This window comes from Calidris pugnax, unplaced genomic scaffold, assembly GCF_001431845.1.
Source record: "Calidris pugnax isolate Ruff unplaced genomic scaffold, ASM143184v1 scaffold499, whole genome shotgun sequence".
Classification (NCBI taxonomy): domain Eukaryota; kingdom Metazoa; phylum Chordata; class Aves; order Charadriiformes; family Scolopacidae; genus Calidris; species Calidris pugnax.
Window position 1 is genome coordinate 111,821 of NW_015092476.1, and position 24,666 is coordinate 136,486.

The window sequence follows — 24,666 nt, forward strand, 5'->3', positions numbered from 1 at the left end:
GGCGGCGCCGGGGTCCGGCCTGTTCGGGTGGCTGCGCGGGCGCTGCCTGGGCCGCAGCGCCGCCGTGGACCCGGCGCGGGACACCTTCCGCGCCATGACCGGGCTGTACGGCTCCATCCAGCCCGCCGACTCCGTGTACCTCAGCACCCGCACGCACGGCGCCGTCTTCAATCTCGAGTACTCGCCCGACGGGTAGGGCCCAGCGCCGCTCCCCCGCCCGCCCCGCCGCCGCTCCTGCCTGGCCGGCGTCGCGCCGGTCCCGTTTCCCCTCGGGTGCCGTGCAGGGCGGGTGACCGCCGCCCGTTCTCGCTCTGCGGGGGGGCCGTGGTTGTCGTAACCCGTGGCGGGGGGACGCGGCCCCGGGGAGATGCGCTCTGCTCGGCAGGCCCGGGCGGGAGGCCCTGGCGCTCCGTCGCTCCTGCCCGCGAAGGGCGGCACGGCCCGCGCCGCCGCGATCCCCCGTCCCATCCTGCGGGGAGCCCGCATCCCGCCGTGATCCCGTCCCGGGGCCCGGCGTCGCTCCGGGCTTCTCCCGCAGGAGGAGGGGAGGTGGTGGACTGAGGCAGACGGTGCAGAACAGGATGGTGGAACCCCTTCGTTAACGCGCAGCTTGTGCCAGGTGCCCTCAGAGAGCCAAGTTTCTGTTTGAAACGTGATACTTATTCATTGAAGGTTCCGTGAATTTTATGCGTCCGCGGTGAGGAGGGAGCTGACGGGTGTCCTGCTGCAGACACGTGTAGACAAAAGCGAGCGGCAGTTGGGCTCACTGGGGAGGAGGTGAGTCCTCGCACACCAGCTGAGACCAGAGCGATTTCGGTTCAGACACGCCTGCATATTTGTATCCTGCGAAGTTTTCTTGGCAGAAAGGCCTTGCTAGCTAGGGTGGTCTCAGCAGTGTGTTCAGTTTGGATAGTCAGAATTGAAATCTTTGTTACCCTTGATGGCTAGTCAGCTTCTCTGTTTTCAGTGAGTTTTTGTCAGAACAGATTTTTGGTTTCCATGAACATCTGAACTCATGACGATTTTGCCATAGCTGTGCTGTGGAGTTGAGGTTCAACTCCTTATTTGTTCCTCCATTTTTTCGAAAAGGACAAAGTTAAGCTACAGAAACTGTCAAAACTATCCTCAGGGACTGTTGCTGGAAAGTGGTTTCTTTTGTAGATCCACAGCTGGGTGCGCAGAAGGTCCCTGATGCCCAGCGTCCTCTCTGTGGTGTGGGGAGGCTGGGGGAATGGCTCTGCTGGCTTAGCCACAGCAATGGAATTGGAAAAATATCCACACCTGGGTGTTCTCTACCAGCGTAGAAAGTGTCAGCTGCAGTAGCAGTGCAACTGGGCTGTTGTTTTAAGATTATTTGTGCAAGTTTCTGGCAAAAGGTGCAGTTCTGTATTCTCCCCCCCTCCTTTGTGCCGGATGTGTGTGAGGCTGCTCATATGATGAGCTAAACCAGGGATCTCCTGCTCTAAAACGAACCCAGCAAGAAAGTTCTGGTGTTGCAGGGCCGTGTCCATGGAGTGCTCACAGGGCTATCCCAGCAGACCACCAGTGCTGCTGGGCGTGGGTTCTCATCACGGCTCTGAACCTCAGCTGCCCAAACAAAACAGCCCAAACCTGGCTCACTTCTGCCTGTTTCTCTGCGGTTTGTGCCCAGTTGGGAGCCGTCACAGAGCTGGCCAGACCTGTCCTGCGCGGTGGAGACTCCTGGTCTCTCTGCAGCTTCTCTCAAGAGAACTGACTGTGGCCAGTGATGCTGGATCCCTGTCTCTTGCCCCTTCTGGCTCCTTGGGGAGCTGCTGTGGGGACCTGGTGGGAATGGTGCCGTTGGGCTGTGCGCAGCAGGAGCTGCTCCCCAGGGCTCACCGTGCCACCCTCCTGCCCGATGCCGTTGTGCAGGTTGGGGCTCTGCAGGGCCGGGGCAGCCCCTGAGCTGTTCTGGAGGTCGGCTTTGCTAATTTAGCAGGCCAGACCTCACTGTCACTGACCTGTCATTGCACTTAGACCTTTTCAACACATGTAAACCCAGTAAATGTGGGTACCACAGGAGAGGCTGGTGCGGAGCTGGACATCCTGCCTGAGCGGGTGTTTTCTGTGCCTGCTCACACCCCTGTGATCTTTCCACAGACACCTCTCCGATCTCATCCACAAATAATGTGTATCCTGGACAAGGTCTTTGGTGTAGTTTTTTTTTAATTTTTTTTTTCTCCAAGGAAAGCTGTAAATGGATACACAGAGGCCTTCAGGTGGGGAAGAAAAGGTGCTTTTTTTAAAAGGAGGTTAATGTCCTTGAAATTGTAGTTCCTGGAAGTTGTTCTGGTTTTGGCAAGTGAATTAGTTGATGCAGAAAGATGCTAAACCTTGCTCTGGACTTTTCTGTGTCCTCAGAGTGGTAATGGTAGTGTGGTTTAGTATCTATTGTGACATTGATCTTAAAGAACATGGATAACAATTAGCCAAGTTCCCAGCCTGTGTCTCTGCTAATGCCCAACTTAGATGTGTGCCAATGCCTTGCTGTTCCTGTCTTTGACCATCACTTCCATAACATCACTGCTGCATTTAGAAAACAATATATTTTGTCAGAGAACTCTTGTTCTTTGTACTTAATAGCATATGATGTCTGATAGCAATCCCCTGACTTCTTGCTATTTTAAAAAGTAAAACTTTTAAATCTAAACTTTTTAATACAAGCTTTCAGTGAAAAAATGGCTTGGTTGCAGAAAGGCTAGATATTTTACATAAAGCTTTGAATTGGTCTTATTTCTGCCTGTAGCATTTACTGGCTTCATACTACTCTGGTGTTGAAGAACGCAGGTCATCAGCAGAGTTGCTTGAGTAGTGGGGCTGTGGGGGAAGGGTGCTGTCCTTTACAGTCTGGTTTAAAAATTCTGCTCCTGAATACGCAGTCTGAATGTCATCTTCATGCTGTGTTTGGGTGAATGCCAAAGTCACTAGCCACTGAAGCCATTGTTATGGCAGGCAGTGAGAAAACTGTACCGATGCCTTTTCCCTGAGGAAGGCGGTGGTTGCCCTTCAGCAGGGGCTGCCTGTTGGGAAGAGGCGGTGTATCTGGGGTGACATCTGTAAAGGTCTCAGGGAGACGCAGTCATGGTTGATAATGGCATGGGGCTGGAGGGGGCTGTTTCCAGAAGTTGGAAGTTCTTTGGTGAAGGCTACTGCGGTGGTCATGCAGGGGAGGGGTGGCTGGTGGCTGGCTCCCCCCTGCAAGCTGGTGGCCAGCGCTTGGTGCAGGCTGCGCTCCCTCCCTCCCTGAGGTCTCTGGCAGACCCTTGCCTGTTATGGAGCTATTCAGCATGTGGGCTGGCACCCAGAAAGCAAATTGCAGCATCTCCCACCCCCTGGAAAGTGTTGCCAGAGGATGGACAGAGGGAAACCGTGATATGGGCATTCCCAGTCATTTGGGAAATCTGCAGTAGAATTTCAGAGTAGATGCTTTTCCACTTACTCTTGGGTGGTGTTTTCTTTTCTTTTTTTTTCTTTCCTGTCTCCTGCAACATAAAGCAAATATCCTCACATGAACAAAGCAGCGGGTTTCATGCCAGAGTTTGATTTTTTTTTTCCCGGACAGGAATCACTGGATTCATACATTGCACTGCAGTGATGGGACAAATAACCCTCAAATAACTGCTAAAAAAACCAGATATAAATACATTTAACTGTGCAATTTAAATAATGTCATAATTGGATCTATGAAGTAAATAGCTGGTATAAAACAACCACCTTGCATGTTAAAAAAAAAAAAAAAAAAGGAATTAAAAGATCATGGGGTCTGTCCAGTGAGCGCACCAGCTGTGCGCTAATTACACTGGTGTCCAGGCAGGAGAAGAGCCATGGTCTCTGGAGAAGGAGTTATGGGAGTTAACTTCTCCAGAATAAAACATTTAAAAAAAAAAAAAAAAAAGTGAATTAAAAGATCATGGGGTCTGTCCAGTGAGCGCACCAGCTGTGCGCTAATTACACTGGTGTCCAGGCAGGAGAAGAGCCATGGTCTCTGGAGAAGGAGTTATGGGAGTTAACTTCTCCAGAATAAAACAACATGCTGTTTTCTTCTACATTTTTTTGTGTGTGAGGTGCTTGAGAATAGGCATCTGCATGAAGGCAATGAGAACCCGTAATCCCTGTTGCAGACTGTGCAGCGTGAGCAGGAAGCCCAGCGAAGGGTGGAGAAGCTGTGGGGAATGGAAGGTAGCTGGGTGCACACCCCTGTAATTTCTTTTACTGAATACAAATGTTTCTACTTTGCTCTCCTCCCCTGCAGGTCAGTATTGACTGTTGCTTGTGAACAGACTGAAGTACTGCTTTTTGACCCGATATCTTCAAAGCACATCAAAACTCTCTCTGAAGCTCATGAAGACTGTGTAAATAATATCAGGTAGGCCAGATGGAATAAAAGACCTTGTATTTTGTCTTACCATGGATACTTTTCTTATGACAGTGTGATAAGTTTGTGTTGTGTACTTTCTTGAGGGAGTGGGTTTTGTGAAGCCATTAGATTGCAGTTTGCTTTGTGCCATTTTCCTTCTCTTCAGTGTTGAGGTGAGGAAGGGCTGGAAAGGGGAAGAGAAGGGATCTGAGGGTGGTGGTGGTGATATATAATGCTGATAGGTGGTCTTGTTGGTGGAAGAGCTGCGGTTTATGGGAGGGAAAGAGTGTCTTCTCCTAATGGCTGCAACATGGGTCCATGCCAGAGAAGAATGAGATCTTTCCTACATCCTAGACAGTTTCTCAAACAGTTGTTCAAATAATTTCTTGTTTTTCTCAGTCATTTTCTTGGTTTTTCTCAGCCAATTTTTCCACAGCTGCAACAGTGAGGGTAGGAGAGAGACTGTCTTCACACTGTCGTACTCTGTTAGCCGCTTCATTTGCAGTTGGTGTGTCGGATCCTCCCCAGACCACTGTAGACAGTGTGTGGGAGGGAATACATTGGTGGTGCACTCTGCACAAACTCCTGCAGCAAAGGCTGTTTGCACAATGTTTCATCATTTGACAGTCACCATAAATCACCTCTTGCACAGCCAGTTCTCTCGGGTACCTTTCTCTGTGGTGTCCATTTGATCGGGCAGCATCCAACGTCGTCCTTAAAGGGATACCTGCACCTTACAGCTGACACAAGTCGCCTCCAGAGACTGGGAGTGTCTGACTTTCTGCCACTTGCTTTAGGGATACATCTGTCTCTGGCCAGGTTTACCAGCTGCCCAGCTTCTCTACCATCTAAATCTGTGGTATTGACCCCCTTATCCCAGCAGCAGAGCAACCAGGTGATCAGTGTCTCACCTTCACAATGGCTAAAGCCCTTTCTCATGTTTTGCAAGTTCATAGATAAGGATTGAATGATTACCTCCTCCTGCGTTGATGCTGCCCAAGAAGGACTCTCCCCCAATCTGCTTGAGAAGGTTGCTCTACCTGGCAAGGACCCTCTCCTGGGTCTTCTGGTCTCTCCCATGCTATCTGCCTTTATGTGGTCTTTGTCATAAGGGGCTGGGGAATGAACTGACCTGTTTTTCTGCTTCCTGATCACGGGGTGACTTGTACAACTGATGGAGTTGGAGTAGTCACAGTGCTCATTGTCAGAGCAGTTGGAGTGGCTCATGCCAGTATGGGTGGTGGAAGCCTACTCTTGCACCAATATTTAGTAGGAAACCACCCCTGCAACACATGCACTAGAATTGATAATAAGAAAAAGAGCTGACCCTTTGATCCCTTATCTTTTATACTGAGCATAAGGCAGATGGGGTGGAATATCCTGTTTGTTGGTTTGGGTCTCATGTCCCCTCCTTGGTACATGAAGGGAGCTGACCTTCGTTGTTATAGCAATTAGTATAAGCAGGAGCCTCTCTGCACGCCATTTCCTAGTATTCACTATAAATATCAGACCTTACCTACTAGAAGCAGACATAATATGCCATTAATTTCAGTCAGTTAAAGATGCTTGACTGAAAAGTGAAATTACTGAAAAGAAAATTAGTTCTGTTTCACCTCAAACCAGGACAGGTATTATCACCTCTTTTAAATGGCCTTTGGAATGCCCTGAATGAACATGGTAAATCAGAATGTAACAAGTTGTGTGTGATTTTATGTTTGAAGTGCAAGTCCAAGACGTCAGCAAGATCAGGTATTTACATGAATATGGCTGGTATTTTGAAGCATAAGAGTAATTGCCATAGTTGCATAGAAATTTCCAAACAAATATTGACTGCTCTAAATATCAGTATGATATAGACGAGCTGGGAAAATGAAATGGCTTCAGCAATTCAACTTAAACTCAGTCTTTATGGTTTAAATCCTTTGCCTGTTTCTCAGAATGAAGTGAGAAACAGCAAGCGTAGGAACCTAAAACGTCAGTATTTTTGTCATGTAATGCTTTTCCTTTTAAATTCTATTATTTTTAGCTGTCCTGGGTCTGAAGATAGAATTTCACATGTGAACTTGACACTTTTTAACCTTGTGGGTCATATTGCAGCTTCTCTTCGCTCAGATTCTCAAAGGAAAAAAACCTTGCCAAAACCCCCAAGAAAACTGTAGAAGCAGTCTGAGCATTTCTCCTCAAAAGAGCTGGATAAAATGTGGGCTGCCAGTGTCTTTATGCATTATTCAGATAAATTGATGTTTTTCACAAGCTGCCTGTCCTTTTTAGAAGAGACTGAAGTTTTACATCAGTTGGATGTCTTTCAGAAAAGCTACAGTAAAAGCTGGGGCTAGCTGACACAGAAGAGGAGATGTTGAGAACATGCTTTTCTGTAAGGAAATGCAGTTGTTCACATCTTGCATGCCGGTGGTTGTCCTTTAAATGTGCTTAGTTTTAGATAAAGCTAGGTGAGAAATAAAGCCAAGATATTGGAAGGCGAAGGCAAATCAGATTTATTTTGCTTTTTATGCACCCCTGATGCAGTATCTGATCCTATCACTCAGACTGCTCTCGCTGGGGTTTCAGGTGAGTCTGCATCATGTTTTACAAAGGATGTTCTGTTACAGGCTCCTTCACTCTTGGCTGTCTCTGTTGTGGTCGGCTGTGCTGGTCTTGAGATTTATCTCGTTCCTTGGTTGAGAACAGCCTTGAAATTTCCTGCCCCTCTCTTCTCTTATTCGAACGATCTCATTTCTTTCCACTTTGTCTGTCTGTGAGGCTTTGTAAGTCTGTTTTTAGTCCTTAAATGTCTTTTCTCAGTGTGGTTTGATTTGCATCAAAACATAAGTACTACCTCCAAGCAGATAACTCTCAGATCTACTGTTAATCACCAGACTAAGGTCCTTCCTAACAACGTGTACTAAATTTCCTGCGCCCTTTTGAAATGCTTCTTAAAGCCTTATTTTTATTTTGTAGGGTACCAGAGTAATTTTCTGTGTCTTCCTGCATGTCCCCATTTGTTTGTCGTTATAAACTTAAGTTACAAGGTACTTAACTATATTCTGTAAGGCACGGTTAGTACAGCATTACCTGGAGTATTGTTTCTGCTTAATGAGCAGGACTCCAGGCATTACACTACTACAGAAATTCCTTGTAATAAGCACCAAAAAGAAGTGTTACTGCTGTGCCCTATAGGAGGTGCCTCAGAGGTGTGTGGGAACAGGGAAGCACGTAGTGGTCCTTTTCCAGTAGTCTTGCAGCTGCTGGGGATTTGTGTGTAATCATCTGAAGCAGAAATTTTGTTCTACCTGAACTTGGTCAGGTTTTGAGCTTACTTAAAACCCTCCCATGGCAGAGCTCCATGGCATAAATGTGTTTCAAGGAGGATTTAATAGTATTTTTAAATCTTGGTAACTTAGTTTGAGGCCCTCTATTTATTTTTTTTTTTGTCTTCGTCTCTTAAGTAGGAAGACAGGGAATAATTAATCTATATCTACTTTCTCTGTGTCAGTCAGTTCTATATGCCTGAGTCATATGCACCTTCCATGAGCTCTTGTTCCAGTGAATCCTAGTCATTGCCTATATGGACCATTTGTACCTCCCTGTCTGTTTCTTCTGAAACCTGTTTGTGGTGGGTGAAGCAGGGTTGCTGTAGCATCCAAGATAAAGGCAAATGATGGATTTATACAGGCAAGAGGTGTACTCTGTTGTACTTTTGCCCTGATAAAATGCAACGTTAGATTCTTCCCATTGTGGATGGTTATTTTTCATTGGGTTGTTGCTGGTTTTACGTGATGTAGCCTGGTTCTAAGTCTAAAAGATAAAATGCTGTTTCTAGGGGTAACTTAACACATGTCTTTGTGTAGATCATTCTTGCTTTAGTATTCATGTACTTCTGGTGTTTTTCGGATAGGTTTTATTTTCCCTTTAATGTCAGGTTGAGCTTTTTTCTTTTTTTCCAAATGCCTTCACGGGCATGAATTCCAAACATTAACCTGTATGCTTTGGCCTTCTAAAAGTAAGGGCATGCATAAATTGCAGTGGGGATGGAGTATAATAACTTTTGATTGTGTAATGCAAACTAAATAATTTGATCCAGTAATTTTCTTGGTGAACCAAATAACTTGTCTAAGTACGCTTTCAAAATCTTATCTTCGCTTGGTGTTTTTGAAAAGTCTTTCATTTGCCTCAGTATCCTCTAGATTAATTTATGCAATTTATTACCTACCTCTGCCTTTTTAGTGCTCATTCCAGCCCTTCTATCCCCTTCTGTCTGTTGAAGTGTTTTTACATCAGATATTCTTTCCTTTTGGAATCACTTGAGGGTGGTCAAGCTGCCTCATGCAGGAGTGTTGTATACATTGAATTTTGGCTGAAGACCAGAGATTATCATGATGAAGAACTAAAGTGCTTAACCTGATCAGTGTGATTACCCAACTAGTGTGACCCATATTCTTTTCCACTTTCTCCCAATAGTGAGGAGCCTGTCATCTGTTCAGAAAGCAGGAGCTCCAGACCTGCTAAGTGCAGAACATGCACCATGTGTGTGATAGAAATTCACTACTGCATAAAAGTGTGCTATAGAACTGCAGGTCTGTAAATATCGTGTGAAATTTGGAGCAGTAGGCTTGCTCTTCTTGCAGTACTTTGAGCTGAACAGAATTAAATCTTCTGTTGAGGTTCAAACTCAAACCACTCAAATCCTCAAATGCACATCAGTATGGAAGGAGTCCATGAATTTGGGTAGCCTGTAGCACTTGTGCAGCTGCTGCTTCCAAAGATGATCTGAAATTTTCACACTGAAGAGTGCTCTGCACAGTGCTCTGTACTTGCACTGTGACATGCGTCCCTGCTTTTGTGCATTTGAAAAGCCCAACTTCATGTGTCTGCTTCAGATGGACAGGAAAGGCAGAAACATGGGAGTAAAAGCCCCTTTTTGGTGGAGACTGTTGAGACCATCCTGGTACAGACCTCCCTGGATGCAGAAAGCCTGCATGGCTCTTCCTGAGTCTGAGGCTGCAGCAATTGTTACCTCAGGGCATTGCGGAGCTGAGGGGCTCTGAAGGGAATGATGGGCAAAGGTGAGATGAAATTAAGGGGCCAGGGAGATATGCAAACAGTGGTAGTGTTCAGATTTAAATCTAGTTCATGTTCCCAAGATAGTACCGTTTGTAGTGCAGGCCATGTGGTTGGTAGAGCACCATACGGAGCAGCAAGGTGTCAAAGAAATGAACAGAGTAAAGAGGAGCATGGGTTTAATTAATTACAAGCTGATAGGATCTTGTGTAGTCTTATAGGAGGGTAGGATTGCTGTGTCTTCTGGTGCTGCCTCTTTGTAGCAGCAAAAGGCTCTGGTGAAGATGGGGAAGATGAAAGGTAAAAACTGCAAGCTCTGGAGGCTGGCAGAGCTCTGCCGCAGGGACTACTGAATAGTCAGAGGGAACATTTTGCTAGTGGTCCAAAAGCTGACTGACTAGTCCAAGGATATTTGTGTCTTTAAAAGACTTGGTAAGTTTAAAACTGAGTATTGTGCAGATGGGTAACTGGTTTAGTTACCACAGGGACCCACAGATCCACCACAGGATTTGTTCCACTGATGGTTTGGTGGTTATGTGATCTTTTTGTGATTAATTAAAAAAAAAAAAAAAAAGCCAAAAAAAAACCTTCTGCTGTCTTTGAATTGAAGCATAAACAGTAGAAAAGTTTTTATTGGTTTGGGTTTTGTGGGGGTTTTTTACAGTGCAATTTAGTAACAGCTTTGAAATATTTACAGAACACTTTTTCAACGTACAGGTTAAGGCAGAGTCAGGGCACAGTGATAAGAAACACTTAGTGCAGATTTGTGCTAGGTGGGATACAGGGATGAACTGGCAGCATAACTCATGTTCAGATCCATTGGAAATCCAGATGGGAATGACTCTTAAAAGTCCAGCAACTGCTTGCAGCTTTAAAAAAAAAAAAAAAAAAGCCAAAAAAAACCTTCTGCTATGCTTCTGTGGGTTTGTTAGCTTGCTATTGGGGATGTGCTACTGGTGCATATCCCAACAGTACTGTTTTTTAGTGGAACTGTTTTATTGGCGAATATTCTGCTGTATGTTCATTTTTTTGTGCAGCCAGCTATTTATTTCTCTGTTAGCTTAAACTCCTGCTTAAGAATATTTAAATTGGAAAAGGCACTAAGCAGCCACAGTATTTCTCTCTTGTTTTCAGGTTTCTAGATAATCGACTGTTTGCGACTTGTTCTGATGACACTACAATAGCACTTTGGGATTTGAGAAAGCTGAACACAAAAGTGTGCACTTTGCATGGTCACACTAGCTGGGTTAAGAACATTGAGTATGATACCAATACAAGATTACTAGTAACGTCGGGGTTTGATGGAAACGTGATCATCTGGGACACGAACAGGTATGTGGCTGCTGTGTTGCTGCTGTTGCATTTCTAGAGGTTCTTCCATAGAAGATGAAAAACCTGTTTCCTTGGATGGTGCTATATTGCTGTCTTAAATACTGTGATTAGTTTATAGCCCTTATCAAGAACTTGCATCACCTTTGTATGATATTTGTCCAGTAGTTAAAAAGTGATGTGCACATCTTGCTGATGTGCCAAAATGTAGTAGTAGGGGGGTTTTTTTGTTTTGTTTATTTGTCTTGAAAGAGCTCTGTCTTCATTGTTGTGGTAGTATGAGAATGTGACTACTGCTATTTCATTAAAATCTGATTTAAGTAGGATAAAGATGGTACTCAAAAAAAGTTTTTGAATGAATAAGGGTGCTTAGCACATCCTCGACTCTTCTGGACATGTTTAGGGACTTGAGTCAAAGCTAATTGCAGGCTTTTCTTGTGCTTCCTTTTCGCTGTCCAGGTGCACAGAAGATGGATGTCCCCACAAGAAGTTTTTTCACACCCGTTTTCTTATGCGAATGAGGCTGACGCCAGACTGTTCCAAAATGTTGATCTCAACCTCCTCTGGATATCTTCTGATTTTGCATGACCTTGACCTGAACAAATCTTTAGAGGTTGGCAGCTACCCAATTTTAAGGGCGAGGAGGACTACAACAAGTTCAGGTGAATGCTGTGGAAAAGTCTCTGGCAGCTTCTGTTTTAGAGATGTTTTATGGGATATTCTTAACTGGCAAAAGAAGGCAGAGGTAGTGTCAGAAGGATTCTGCCGAGGCTTTGGCACAGTGGCACCTCCGTTGTTCAGGGGTCATGCACATCTGTACTGTCAAGTGGTATGTTCTGGCTCGGGTAAAGTCTTCAGGGTGGGTTTTGGTAGCAAGACTTCTGCACTACATGATAAAGTGCCTGTGGAATTTTGTCACCTTGAGCTGTCAGTCTCTTGCTTTATTTATCTTTATTTGTAACAGAAGAAACAACCCATGTTGAGTGGGCTGACTGTGTGTGAGCTCCAGTGACTACTCATGACTCGTATAGTGGTGTGGTTGCTCTTGGCGCAGACATGGAAAAATCACCTTCTCTGAAATTTCACTGCTTTATGGCAGTACCAGAACAGAGTACTGACAGAAACTCTGCCATTTGGGTGTCAGGATGTAAAGGAAGTGGCCTGGGGAAGAATGCGTACCCCAGCTTCTGGTAGTGACAGTGTAAGAAGGAAGGAACGCAGCTCACCTCTTGTTCCCAGTAGAGTTTGTTGTGCTGGCGGTTTATTTGTATGAGGCACAAACAGAATGGTACTTTTAGACTATAAACTAAGCTTTCAAAAGTGTTTTCTTAACAGGGTGCCTTACCTTTCACTTAGCATTTGTAAGGAGAGTTGAGTGCGGGCCGTGTGTGGTAAGTGGGCTATGCGTGGCTGTGGTGTTCACCTGGCTTGTGCTGTTTGCAGACATAACTTCATCGGGTTCCTCCGGTCCCCGGGCTGTTGGTTCACCGTGTCACCAGAATGATTCAGGCTTGCTGACTGAAAAACACATGTCTCGGTCCTCCCAGCGAGAAGGTAGGAAAAGATTTTAAAAAAAAAAAAAAAAAAGGTAATAAAAAAATCATGGACTTTGACTCATTCTATCCAGAAGACACCAGAATATAATAGTGACGAGCTGTGTTTTTGTCTCTGTGACTTTTAAAACAATAGTGTTGCTATGACTTCTATTAAACCAATAAAATATTGCATGCTGAAGGCTGGGGATCTAATCATTTTTTTCCAAGAAATCTGATGACAGCAACAAGGTCTTTATTTTATATTAGTACATTATTGTTGTTATGTAGAGGTGCTCCCTTTTCCTTGTGTTTTTTCGTCAAAGCTTGTGTGAATGACCTTCAGAAAAAGAAGGAAAAAAACCCCCAAAACAACAGAGCAGAACATAGCTATGTTTTGCTTTTTGTTTTCCTTAATGATGAGAATGTGTATGCAATTTCTCCATGAGGAGTCAATAGAATTGAAAAAGAATAGGAAAAGAGGTCTTAAATGTGGACACAGTGTTTTGTGGAGTTCTGATTACAAACTAAGTCCTACCTGACTACAGAGGTATGAAAACTGATGGTCCTGTGACTGGCAGGCTTCCTCTGAATCTAGGATGCACTTTCAGAAAGTCAGTGCAAACTTGGCAAATTGGCCAAATACTTTGTGAATCACATGCTGTTTCAAATAAGTATAAAGTGAAGTTTTAACTACTCATGGCTGTGAAATCGTCAAACATACTTATGAAAGGAGGAGGCTTATCTGGGTGCCTGGGCGTGATTTACCTGTGAAGAGCTTTTTAGGGGAGAGGGGGGGAAAAGCAAAACTGCATACAGGCTTTGGAAGGAGTTTGGAAAGGATGTCATATATATTTGAGAACCAGTAATTTTTAGAACCCCCCCCCCACTCTTTAGATTTTGTGTTAATGATAGTGAAGAGCGTATGTGTAGAAAGCTAACTCTGACTTAGTTCATAATATGAGATGATATAATGCAGCTCTAGGAAAGCAAATTTCAAAAAAGAAGCTATTTAAAGCAGGACTGAGCCCATTGGTATTGGCGTCAATCTTTCGTATTTGATTTATCCTTTCATGAAGGTGCATCTTTCTCTAGCAGTCAGATGCAAGTGTCAGCACTAGACTGATGAGGTGAAGATCAGTGTATAGATTTCACTGAGACCTTGCCTTTGGCTTCCCCTTGTAGGTGGATCACCTAGAAATAGTTTGGAGGTCTTAACACCCGAGGTTCCTGGAGAAAGAGATCGAGGTAATTGCATTACATCACTACAGCTACATCCAAAAGGATGGGCTACACTTCTTCGGTGCTCAAGTAACACAGACGACCAAGAGGTAAAACAAATATGTTTTTTTAAAAAATACATTAAATAAGATGTATTGATCATAAAACTATATTGAAATTTCCTTGCTCTGGAGTAAATTTGCATTTGAATAAATTAGTCTGTTATTTCTGCTTACAATTTTTTTTTCACAAAGATTATTAATTTTATTTTTTTTTAATGATCTCATATGACTTTGTATCCCACATTCAGTACTCCTGTTGCTCAGCTCTGTCACAGAATACTTTTGATAGGTCACAGCTCTGCTAAGTTTTCAAGCAGTAGTTGTGCTGCCACATACATGACTTAGAAAAATGTAACTGATAAAACATATGAGGCATGAACTTGGAAAAGACAGAGGATTAGAGAGTTGTATACATGGTTCAAGTTGAGCAGAGAAGCTCCTCTAAATTCCTCAGGTGCCTTTGGAATGTTTTCTGCCTCCATTGATGCTTCAAGGATGAAGTGCTCCTGCTATGCCCCTGATGCTTTCCAGAGGCTGCTCCGACACTGTAGTAAAAAATGTCATGGTATATTTCTGCATCTACTTAAAACTGCCACACCATAGTCGGAATATGAGTTCCAGTGAAGCTTATGTAACAAAGTGCCTTGGTTTCAACTCTCACCCTCAAACTCTGCAACTTAATACAAAGGGGACATCAATGATTATCCTGGCAGAATCCATTTCAAACCTGTACTTGACGTACTAAGTCATAAGACCAGCTACAGCTCACATGCAACTTGTACTTAGGTGACTGAAATGTGCAGCTTTAAAGAATCATGGAATCCTAGAATCCCATGTTGGAAGGGACCTCAAGGATCATCTGGTCCGACCTTCCTTGGCAAAGCACAGTCTAGACAAGATGGCCCAGCAGCCTGTCCAGCTGAGTCTTGAAAGTGCCCCATATTGGGGAATCCACCCCTTTCCTGGGGAGATTATTCCAACTGCTGATTGTTCTCATTGTGAAAAATTTTTCTCTTGTGTCCCATCAGAATCTCCCCAGGAGTACCTGTTACTCCTTGTCTTTTCCACATGACTCCTTGTAAAAAGGGAGTCTCCATCTTCTTTTTAGCTACCCTTTAAAGGAACATGGTGATAAGGTCTCCCCTGAGCCTTCTTTTCTGACAGCCAATGTATCCAGTTTTCTCAGCCTTTCCCTATATGGCAGCTTCCCATTCCTTGGATCATCTTGGTGGCCCTTCTGTGGACCCTCTCCAGCCTGGCTACATATATTTTGTATAGCAAGGACCAAAACTAAACACGGTATTCCAGGTGTGGCCTGACAAGTGCAAGTAGAGTGGGATAGTGACTTCATTATCTATGCTGGCAATACCCTTGAGGCAGTCCAGTGTCCCATCAGCTTGCTTTGCTGCAGCAGCCCGCTGTTCACTCATATGGAGTTTGTTGTCCACCAGGACCCAAAGTCGCTTCCCACAGAGCTGCTCCCCAAACGGGTAGGTCCCAGCCTGTGCCCCACTCCTGGATTATGTTTTCCCATGTGCAAGAGCTTACACTTGTCCCTGTTTACCTTCATAAGGTTCTTGTTATCCCACTCTTCCAGCCTGTGCAGGTTTTCTGCTGGGTGCCTCTCCCTTCCCAGGTAACGGCAGGCTTTAAGGCCAGGTGGATTATGTTTCCCCAGATTGTGTTTGTGAACTGTCACATAACAGCTGATATATTGCACATTGTTGTAAGGCAAACAAGCAGTCTGTAACGCACATGGAATAATGAAAAATTTTCTTCATGGACTGTATAGAAAAACAGGAGCCCCCAGATTGTGTGCTAGAGCAACTGTTTTTGAGAAGGAACTTGCAGGTTAACTCAAGTTCACGAATAATTAAAGCCCAGTCAGAGCCTTCAGAAGATGTGGACTCCACCAAATGGTCCTCTTGCAAGCACCTTTTTTCCTAGGGTTATTTCAAAGTTATTGCTGTGGCGGTTGTGTAGACCACTCTGTTTTCAAGGCATGGAGCTTTTGTATTTGTTTTCCAAACCCACAAAGAATTCTTTGAATACTTGACCAATAATAAACAGTTTAGTTAATTTGCTAGCTGATATAAATTAGAGTTGGTTTGGTTTGGGGTTTGGTTGGTTGTTTTTTTTGTTTTGTTTTGTTTGGTGTTTTTTTTTAAGAAAGCCACTCTGGTAATGGTAACCTCTTAAAGATGTGTAGAGGAGTGAATGGAAGCTTAGCGTATTTGTTATAAATTTTAGTGCTGGTTCTGTAAACTTATCATCAAACCACTATACAATAGCATTTTTTGAAAATGCAAATATTATATTGGTTTAGCTGATACTGATGATTGACATAGTTATAATTTCCCATAATCCTAATGTTTGCCTTACTGTCTTCTGTTAATATTCATTAGTATTGTTCCCTTTGTGTTTATTTCAGTAGAATATGTGGAACAGAACTAAGAACACTTACTTTGCCTTGTGGCTGAAACAACAATCAACACGATAAAAAAAATTTTCAAAAAGCTGGTTTTGCATTTGGTTTGAGATTATTTAATTAGATTACACATTAAAATCCCTGTCTGTCTCACAAGGAACAATCTGGCTATATACCTGTTCATAGCATTCCTCCAAAAATCTATTTCTTTTCAAAGATTTCTTTCCCTTTGAAGTTAAGGGCATAATTCCAACGGTCAATTTAAATTACAGTGGGCTTTATTGTAGATTTCATTTAAATGTTTACTAAATTAGAGCAGATGCCTGGGCCAAAAAGAGCATCTATGCTCTTTCTAGGTAAAAACTAGATTTAAAAGATTATATCTAGCATCTATTTAATTAAAAAAACGGCTTTGGTGCTATACAGCTGTTTTGCTCAGACAGATCAAAGTGAAGGAGATGCCAATGGACTGTATTTCACAGTAGATGCTTGTTGAAGAGCAGATGAGCAGTAGTGTCAGTCGTCCCTGTGTTACTCAGTGTGCAGCGGGAGGGAATGAGAATCTGCAGTGCTTTACTTTTCTTTCAATGTTCCTTTCTCTGCCTCTCCCTTTAGTGGACTTGTGTCTATGAATTCCAGGAAGGAGCCCCTGTGCGCCCTGTCTCACCTCGCTGCTCCCTGCGGCTGACTCACTGCATCGAAGAAGCCAATGTGGGCAGGGGTTACATCAAAGAACTTTGTTTCAGTCCCGATGGCAGGATGATTTCATCCCCGCATGGCTTTGGGATACGCTTGTTGGGGTTTGATGCACACTGCAGCGAACTTGTTGACTGTTTGCCCAAAGAAGCCAGTCCCCTGAAAGAAATCCGTTCCCTCTACTCCCACAATGACGTGGTACTGACAACCAAGTTTTCTCCAACGCACTGTCAGATCGCCTCGGGGTGCCTTAGCGGACGTGTTTCTCTGTATCAGCCAAAGTTCTAGGCACATCTTGCATCAACAGGACCTTCAGATGTTTGTGGTTGTTACTTCAGTTTAGTTGAAGTGTGTTCTTTCTGAAATCCCTGAATCCAGATAAGATCATAGTTACTCTGATCTCTGAACACAGCAGTGGAACCAGTTTCCAGCCCAGCACTCTGCGTTCTCATATGGCATCCACAAGTCTGCTTCCGCGTGCTGTTTTCAGCCTTCCAAGCAGACCTCTGCTCCTGCTGATCCTGTGCCATCCAGTCATTGTTCTGGTTTGTTTGTACCATAATACTTGTTGATAATTTCCTCCAATGCAACTTGAAGTGGGCTATTTGAAACAAATGTAGAGGAGACAGGGGCTGCAGTTCAGCCCGGATGCACCCAGGTACGACACCTCCTTGTTCCAAAGGAGCCAGACTTCCTCACCTACTCTTCCTTGGCCTTTGCTGTGGCTGAAAGTACTATATGGTGATTATTAGATAATGAGCTGCTTTTCTACGTAACTAACACAATTAGTTACTGTCATACAGAGAAAAGAAAATTTTGTTTTAATTTATATATTAATTTGGTGGTTTGTGATTGGCTAGAAAAATGAGCCAACTTTCTGCAGGAACATTGGCTAGAAAAATGAGCCAACAAATGCTGCAGTTAGCATTTTGGTTTCTGTGATTGCATATACTGTGTTTATTGCCAGAAGGAAGCAATTCTGGATGGAGATGTAGCTACATTTTTTTCCTCAGAGAATTTAGTAGGAAGAGACTGGGGCAGGGCAGCAGAAGCTGAGTGGGTGAGGACCCATTGACCCACCTGCCACGTAACAGCTGCTGACAAACTGTTGAGATGTTTGGTATGAGGAGGGTGTCCTCCGTCGGCCTCTCTTGGGCAGCTTTGACTCCTCAGCCACCAGAGTTGAGCTTTCAATGTCAGTAACATAAACCTTAATCCCACATTTGAAACTTAACACTGCAGACTTTTTTGCTGATGTTAAGGTTGTGTCCCGCCTGACTCTTCTTCCACACCTCACCTGCACCATTTCTGTGACAGGAGCTTGTCTGGGATGGGTCCGTTGGGAATGGATTAAAAGCATGCCTGTCTACAGTAAGATCTATTCGGATTTAACCAGTTTTATCGTAAGATGTGAAAAATGTTAATATTCACCATTAAATCACATATTAAGTACGAATGCCAAGTTTTAGCCCTCAAGTTAATGTAGCTAACCTTGTAAATGCAGTTATTTCAGTCTTGTACATCCATATCAGTTTATAATATTCTTATCACTTATGTGTTCCAAGATCTGTTTTTTTTTAGTATTTCATTAAGGTTTTGCTGACCAATCACACACTCAGTTCAGCAGGAAAACTACCTAAAAAGTACTGTCATATTTTGGTATTCAGATTCACTATCTCTGGCTCAACAGAGTGTGCTTTTTAAAAGTTGACTCTTAAAAAGCCTTTTGCAAAATACATGTTTGGGGAAAAAGAAGACATCTATGCAGATGAGAGCTGAAAATACACAAATCTGAGGATCCTCTTGTAGTTTTGAATTTGTGTAGGTAGCATACTCTGGGTGTTGTTGGAGAAGTCTTTGAAACTTAAGGTTCCTTTGCATTATGAGAAAAAAAAATCTTAAATTTCCTCTTTTGGAGAATTTCTTTAGTAATACAAAGCTTTCAGTGTTGGGTATTTGGTAATCTGAGGACAAGTTAATTAATCCTCCATTGGGTTTTCATCACCTCTAGTAGCTGACTGCAAAACGACTACGTTCAAGTAGTCAAGTATGTGCAGCTAGCAGACTTCCTATTTTTGGGTAAAAGTCCTAAGCGTGCTTTCTCATGGGTTTTTAACAGAATTACTTGGTGATGATGTCTCGGTGGAATACCATCTCAGCTGGAGGAGAAAGAATAATTTTTTAAGTAAATATACTCAGTTAACTTAAAACACAAATAAATGCACATAGTCTTCTCAGACAGGAACTCACAGGTTGAAATGTCCCATGTCATATCTTCTGAGCAATTCTCTAGTTGCTCAAACTATTGTCTTGAACTCAAAAATAGGTTGACAAAATCATAAATGAAGAGAGATGCCCTGTTTTCTAAACCAGTGGCTCTTCAGTTCAGACACTTGTACCTTTTTGCGTCTTCTGGAACTGTGTGCAAGGAACACAATTCATTAAAAGGTATTTTTTCACTTTAAGTTAATTGGCCAAGTCATGAAAAATAGGGCCTAGTGACTATCAATAGAACATACAAGTGTGTCTGAGGCTGGTTAGAAATACGTGGTTTCTGTCTGCTCCAGCTCTTCCTGCAACGAATAACAGCCTGAAAACCTGAATCACCCCTGGGGTGGCCAAGATTTGAGGCTTTGTTAGAAGCATTTCAGGGGTGCTCCCTCCTCTATGACTTAAAGCAGTGGAAGTGAATTGTACAGAAACTTTGAGGACAGTTGTGGAATACAAGATTTGTATGCAAAGGCGGAGCTAAGCTACAAGGAGTTTTTAATTGGCTGAACTATTTTGGGTAAAAAACCAAACACGAAAGCCAAAAAAAATAAATCCAGTAGCAGCATGTTCTCCCGCCATCCCTGCTCTGGACCATGATGGCTTTTTCCCTAAGCACTCGCTCTCTGTGCTTCTAGGGTGCTGTTTTCTCATCTTATTTAATGCTTTGCTAAACATCATTAAAGGAACTACAGGTGACATTTTGAAGAAATCTTAAGTAAAATTGTCACAGGCTTGAGCCGTGTTTGTTCTGGAGGCAAAGAGGCACCCATAAACTCACAGCAGTTCCTGGGCTGGTTGGTTGGTTTGTTTTCATAGCTGGTTTTGTTTTTTCCTATCAGAAATTCCTTGAACTGGTGGATTGCTTGTGACTTTAATTCTATGCCTGTTAATATGCACTGAGTGTTACTTTTTAAATTCTACCTCATGATAGGCTGTTTTTCACGAGCGTTGTGCTGAAGCAGTGGACACTGGCTTTTCTGTGTAAAGACCCGTTACCCCAAAGTGAGAGGTGTCATTGCACCTGGGTCCCCCTGCGATGCCTGGCCCCTGGGGTGGGGGTGACCGGCCCCGCAGCGTGGGACCAATCTCAACGCTGACCTGGTTACGGGGTTTGGTGACGCCTTGGTGCTTTTGTAGCATGTACAGCAGATGCATATTAAGATGGATTCTGTCCGTGTGTGCTGTAGAAATGTTACCTAGCTCTTCTGATTACATTTGTAAAGGTTTGAATTAGAGTAAGTAGGTAATCTTAGATTTTGATCATTTGGTTACTCCTTTTCAACAATACTTGGCAATTTTCAATGAAATTTAATCTATTTTACCTATGAAGTTGGCGTAACACTTAATGAAACACTATTCTGTAGTTTATAGCTGATGCACCTTGCAGTTATATCTTGGCGGAAGGACTGGTTTTCAGTTGTCTTTCTGACTAGTACTATCTTGCCTTATTGTATTAATGAAGTAATTTGTTGGTGAGCTTTGGAGTATTTCTAGATAGTAAAAAAACCAGTTTATCTTACTGTTATGTTTCAAAAGATGAATTCTTAACCTTCCAGAACTATATAAGACTACCTGAAATAAACATAAGAAGATGTTTCAAACGGTATATGAAAGACTGCAGCACCAGCAGAGTATGGCAGTGACTTACACCAGTTTCTTTCTGCCAGTTTATGTTTAACCACTCTAGTGTTAGAACACTTGACAAATTTTACAGTGTTTCTACTGAAGACGGAGTTCTCCGTGTGATTGTAAAGCATGCAGTATGTTTTTTAAATGCATGGTTTCATATTCATTAACTTCTGTAGTAAAAGAATTCCTCCATTCACAGCTTGGCTGATCAGCAGAAGCAGATAAACTACATAACTATCTCTATAGGAATGTAAACGTATAGCAGCGTCTACAGGAACCAAACTAGTGTTTGAAGCTAGTTCTCCTTTTGTGGTAGTCCAGTGACTGTATGTTGTGGGAGTAAATGCATTTTCTGAGTATTCCATTAGAGGTCAGTCTTTAAATCACCGCAGCACTGTTAGACATTCGTGGGGATGGGGAGAGAAACTATTACTGGGACTGTACAGTGACATTCATGTATATGTACTTTCTCTGTACGAGGTGTGTGTGTATTTCAGTGTATATACCGCCACGGGGCATCAGCCCACTTGTCAAACATGGGTAGTTCAGGGAATAATGCAACCTCCAAACAGAACTATTGGGGATAGGAGGAAAAGCACAGTGATACAGACAGACACACACACACGCTTGTTTGCACTCTTGGAGTCTTGGTGAGGACAGTTTGATTGCCTACTACCAGAATGAGAATGTAAACATCAGGTTTTTCTGGGGTTTTGGGGGGGTGGGGGGATTGCTTGATTTTGGTCGGGTTTTTTTTTAGTTTGTTTGTTGGTGTTGGGTTTGGTTGTTTTTTTTTAATTTGGGTAATACTGATGTGGAGACGGTCCTGATACTGTAAAACATGGGTCTGTTGCTCTGTGACATGTGAACTTCTAGAAAAAAGAAATACACTTGCCAAATGAAAGCTTTTAAAAAATCTAGTTTACAAAATTCTAAAAAGATGGAGTAAAAGGAGAAAGTCAACAGCCCATAATATTTTTGTCCTGCAGGAAAAAGAAACTTCTCATTTCCTGATCTTGGTCAAAGGTGCATTTTCTTAAGCACTAAGTATCTTCAGTTAAGTGTAAGGTTTTTAATACAAAAACAAATTGTGCATGTAAGAATATTTTGAAATACCTGAGATTTCATAGTAAAAATTGTAGCCTTTTAATACAGTATAGGAAGTATCAGAACTGCTCTGAAAATATTGTACTTGCAGCCGTACAGTAACTTACTATTTGTGGACAGTTTCTTTTGCTTGCATAATAAATTAAACAATAATTCAATGAATTAAAATCTATTTTAATGTATTTATCTTACACTGAGCTCTGTTCTGTAATACTCGCTGGTTCTTGCCTACTCCCTACAACTAAAAGGAAAAAAATAGCACGTAGAGCAAAACAACCTCTGCAGGGAGGTCTGTTCCCCTCCACAGGTTTCTTGGCCACTGTGATACTGTCAGGAATGGTGGTGAGAGGAGACCGATCACTTCTGAAGCCTAGAGAGCAGGACGTGTTGGGGGCAGTGTCATGACTACAAACCAAGTGTAATTAACCATTCCATCACCCGAGACAGTACCTGTAGGGTAAAGAGCTCCTTTTGTTCAAACAGCAAACCCTTGAAGGCAGCAGTGCAGCTCTTGCAGTGCAGAGCAGGCAACTCAGATCTGCCCACAGGGACCAGCCTGAAGCTGGGAACCTCGTGGGAACTGTCCTGCCTGCGCCACCGTGGGCGGCCATGGCCCAGCAGTGGGTCCTGGGTGGCCTGTGCCAGGGGCAAGGCTCTGCCCTGCTGTGCTTCCCCTGGGGAAGTGCTGGGCTCCAGTGAAGACACCAGGCACAGTGAAAGCAGCATCTGCACCAAACTCAGGTTTTGTGCATCAGCCAAGGTACAGAAGAACGTCTGGGTGTCCGGCAGGAGTGATGGGGCACGTGGGGCACTGAGTGCTCGGGGCATTATCGGCTGCTGACAGGCAGGAGCAGCATGCCATCTGGGTTTAAATCAGCAGGTGCATTTGCGCTGGGGCAAAGAGAATACAAGGTGAAGAAATGAGCACACCTTGTTGCCCCGGCTTTGCTGTAAAGGTGGCAATACGCCACTGCTCTGCAGATCTCAGGCTTGTGCATCACGAACCCAGCTGTAGTGATGTTTTGTCATATTTTCCTGAAAATGAGATCAGAAGAGTCAAAATTTGACTCTGAACCTCTTACCTGTCCAACAGCCTTGTTTGATGCAGGCTGGCAGAGCAGGCAGCGGTGAACAGCATAAAATAATGTGCTACATCCAGATTACCTACTCTGACACCACAAAAATGCTGCTTGGGCCTGTCAGTGCCTGTGGCTTGGTCTTGCCCTTCATTATACATTGCATAATCCATGAGGGGAAAACTGGCACTCTGGTTGTTAGTGACGTGACAGCATTGGTTTCTGTGAGAAAAACCCAACAACTTGCACAGCCTGACCAATGTGTGACATTTGGTTCTCATCGCTGGTGCTGGAGCTCTCACCATCACATAAGGGCTGCTGAGAGCTGTTGCTGTCAAATTAGTTTACTTTCCCATGTAAAAGGCTGTGTTCCTTCCACCTCCCCTGCAAACAGACAACTGGCGCAGTTTGGCTCCCTGGGTAACATAAAAGAGGTTGTGCTGGTTTCAGCTGGGAGTTAATTTTCTTTCTTAAGCTGTAAAAGGAAGGTCAGTAATACCTATTGGATTCAGTTGTTGCTAACCGGTATTTACACTTTTTGAAGATTTTTTTTTTCAGCTTCCCATAGAAGAAGAGACATAACAATGGAATGGCCTATGGAATATTCTGTACCACAGCCATCATCCTCAGGATATAGATGGGGTTGGCTGGGGGCAGGAATGCGTGGTCACTGCTCAGGATGGTGCCAATTCACAGGGCAATGAGTGTGACCCTTGTCATTAGTCTTTTTCTGTTATTAAACTCTACTAGAGGCTCAAACAATGACGTGGGGGTTTTCACCCTTCCCCCACCTTTCTTTCAGGGGGAGCGAGCAGCTGCCTGGTTCTGGTTGCAGGCCAGCGCTCAGCCATGACGTAAGTATACAAGAGTTTTGGAAAAGAAACATGCCTGAAAGGGACAGAGCAGTATTTTGTAGTATCGCCCTCCTTTGCTCAAAGTAGCTATTACCCAAAGTCTAGCTTTACGAATCTTTATCTCGGCAGTATTCCTTGTTACCTTACCGGTGGGATTCCCCTTCCCTTCTTTAGCTGGGAGTGACCATTGGAGTGCACCGAGGGCTGCCCAGACACCAGAAATCCTTTTCAAAACTCTGCTTTACAGGCAGGTCCCAGCTGCAGGCTTTTGGAGAAGGCAGTGGCTGAGGCTTGGCCCCTCTCACTGTCCAGGACACGTCCTGGTTTAGTTCTGCTTCCATCTGTGGCATTGCAGTGAGGAGAGAAGGCACCAGAGGAGTGAGCTAGAGGTGCCAAGGCACCAGGGCAGAGAACTGAGGCCAAGGCCACGTCTCGCCTTCATCGTCCCTGCCCTGCACACGGACACACAGGAACGTGGGGAGCTGGGCTGGGTTCAGAGATCGGCTCTTTCCCATCCTTGCATCACACCTGTTCTTACACTGCAACTGCACTGAGTGTGGCTACAGGCAGCTGAGGCTGGAAACAATCCCAAAATGCCTGAACGGTTGTTTATGTGATAGTTCAAGCACCGCAACCCCCCTCTGGGTGCTCTGCCCTGTCTGATACAGCCCATTCAGTAAACATGTTCCATCTCACAGCAACTTGGGTGCCAAAACTCACCGCGCCCCTCTCATCACTGGTCCTCTTACATGTGAAACATCTGTAATTTGTTAAGCACCCAACTCCTTTAGCTGTGTTGTAAAACTGTCAGTGGCAACACATCACACCAGACAATACCTGAGCACAGTTCGTGCTCCCTTGAGCTGCCGCGTCACAGACAGCAACAGACCATGACCCTGCTTTTGTCTTCTGCTACAGTCGCACCAGTCACCACTTGGCCAGAGGCAGCCTGATGTTGAACTCCTACCCTCAGCACTTCAGATTTTCCAACGTTACAGAAGGATATAGTATCTTCCACAGAGAAA

The 24,666-nt window shown here is 43.9% G+C and overlaps 1 protein-coding gene across 2 annotated transcripts; it reads left to right on the plus strand.

Annotated features, from left to right (window-relative positions):
• The first annotated feature begins 8 nt into the window (after positions 1 to 8).
• Positions 9 to 21,893, plus strand: DCAF10 (DDB1 and CUL4 associated factor 10). 2 transcript variants are annotated; one of them, XM_014962571.1, is made up of 8 exons: positions 17 to 192; positions 673 to 777; positions 4,274 to 4,387; positions 10,571 to 10,768; positions 11,225 to 11,427; positions 12,209 to 12,319; positions 13,483 to 13,628; positions 16,624 to 21,893. In XM_014962571.1, the coding sequence occupies exons 1-8, from the start codon at positions 95 to 97 to the stop codon at positions 16,990 to 16,992; spliced, it is 1,344 nt and encodes a 447-aa protein (XP_014818057.1). In that variant the 5' UTR covers positions 17 to 94; the 3' UTR covers positions 16,993 to 21,893. The 2 variants fall into 2 exon arrangements, with proteins under 2 accessions (XP_014818058.1, XP_014818057.1); XM_014962572.1 differs by lacking the exon at positions 673 to 777 and having other exon boundaries at positions 9 to 192; positions 16,624 to 16,992.
• Positions 21,894 to 24,666: the final 2,773 nt, after the last annotated feature.

Excerpts from the sequence above, each read along its gene's own strand:
- DCAF10 (XM_014962571.1), top strand. The coding sequence starts at position 95 with ATGACCGGGCTGTACGGCTCCATCCAGCCCGCCGACTCCGTGTACCTC. Across the intron at positions 778-4,273 it reads TTGGGCTCACTGGGGAGGAG|GTCAGTATTGACTGTTGCTT; the intron begins GTGAGTCCTCGC and ends CCTCCCCTGCAG. Across the intron at positions 11,428-12,208 it reads GAGGACTACAACAAGTTCAG|ACATAACTTCATCGGGTTCC; the intron begins GTGAATGCTGTG and ends TGCTGTTTGCAG.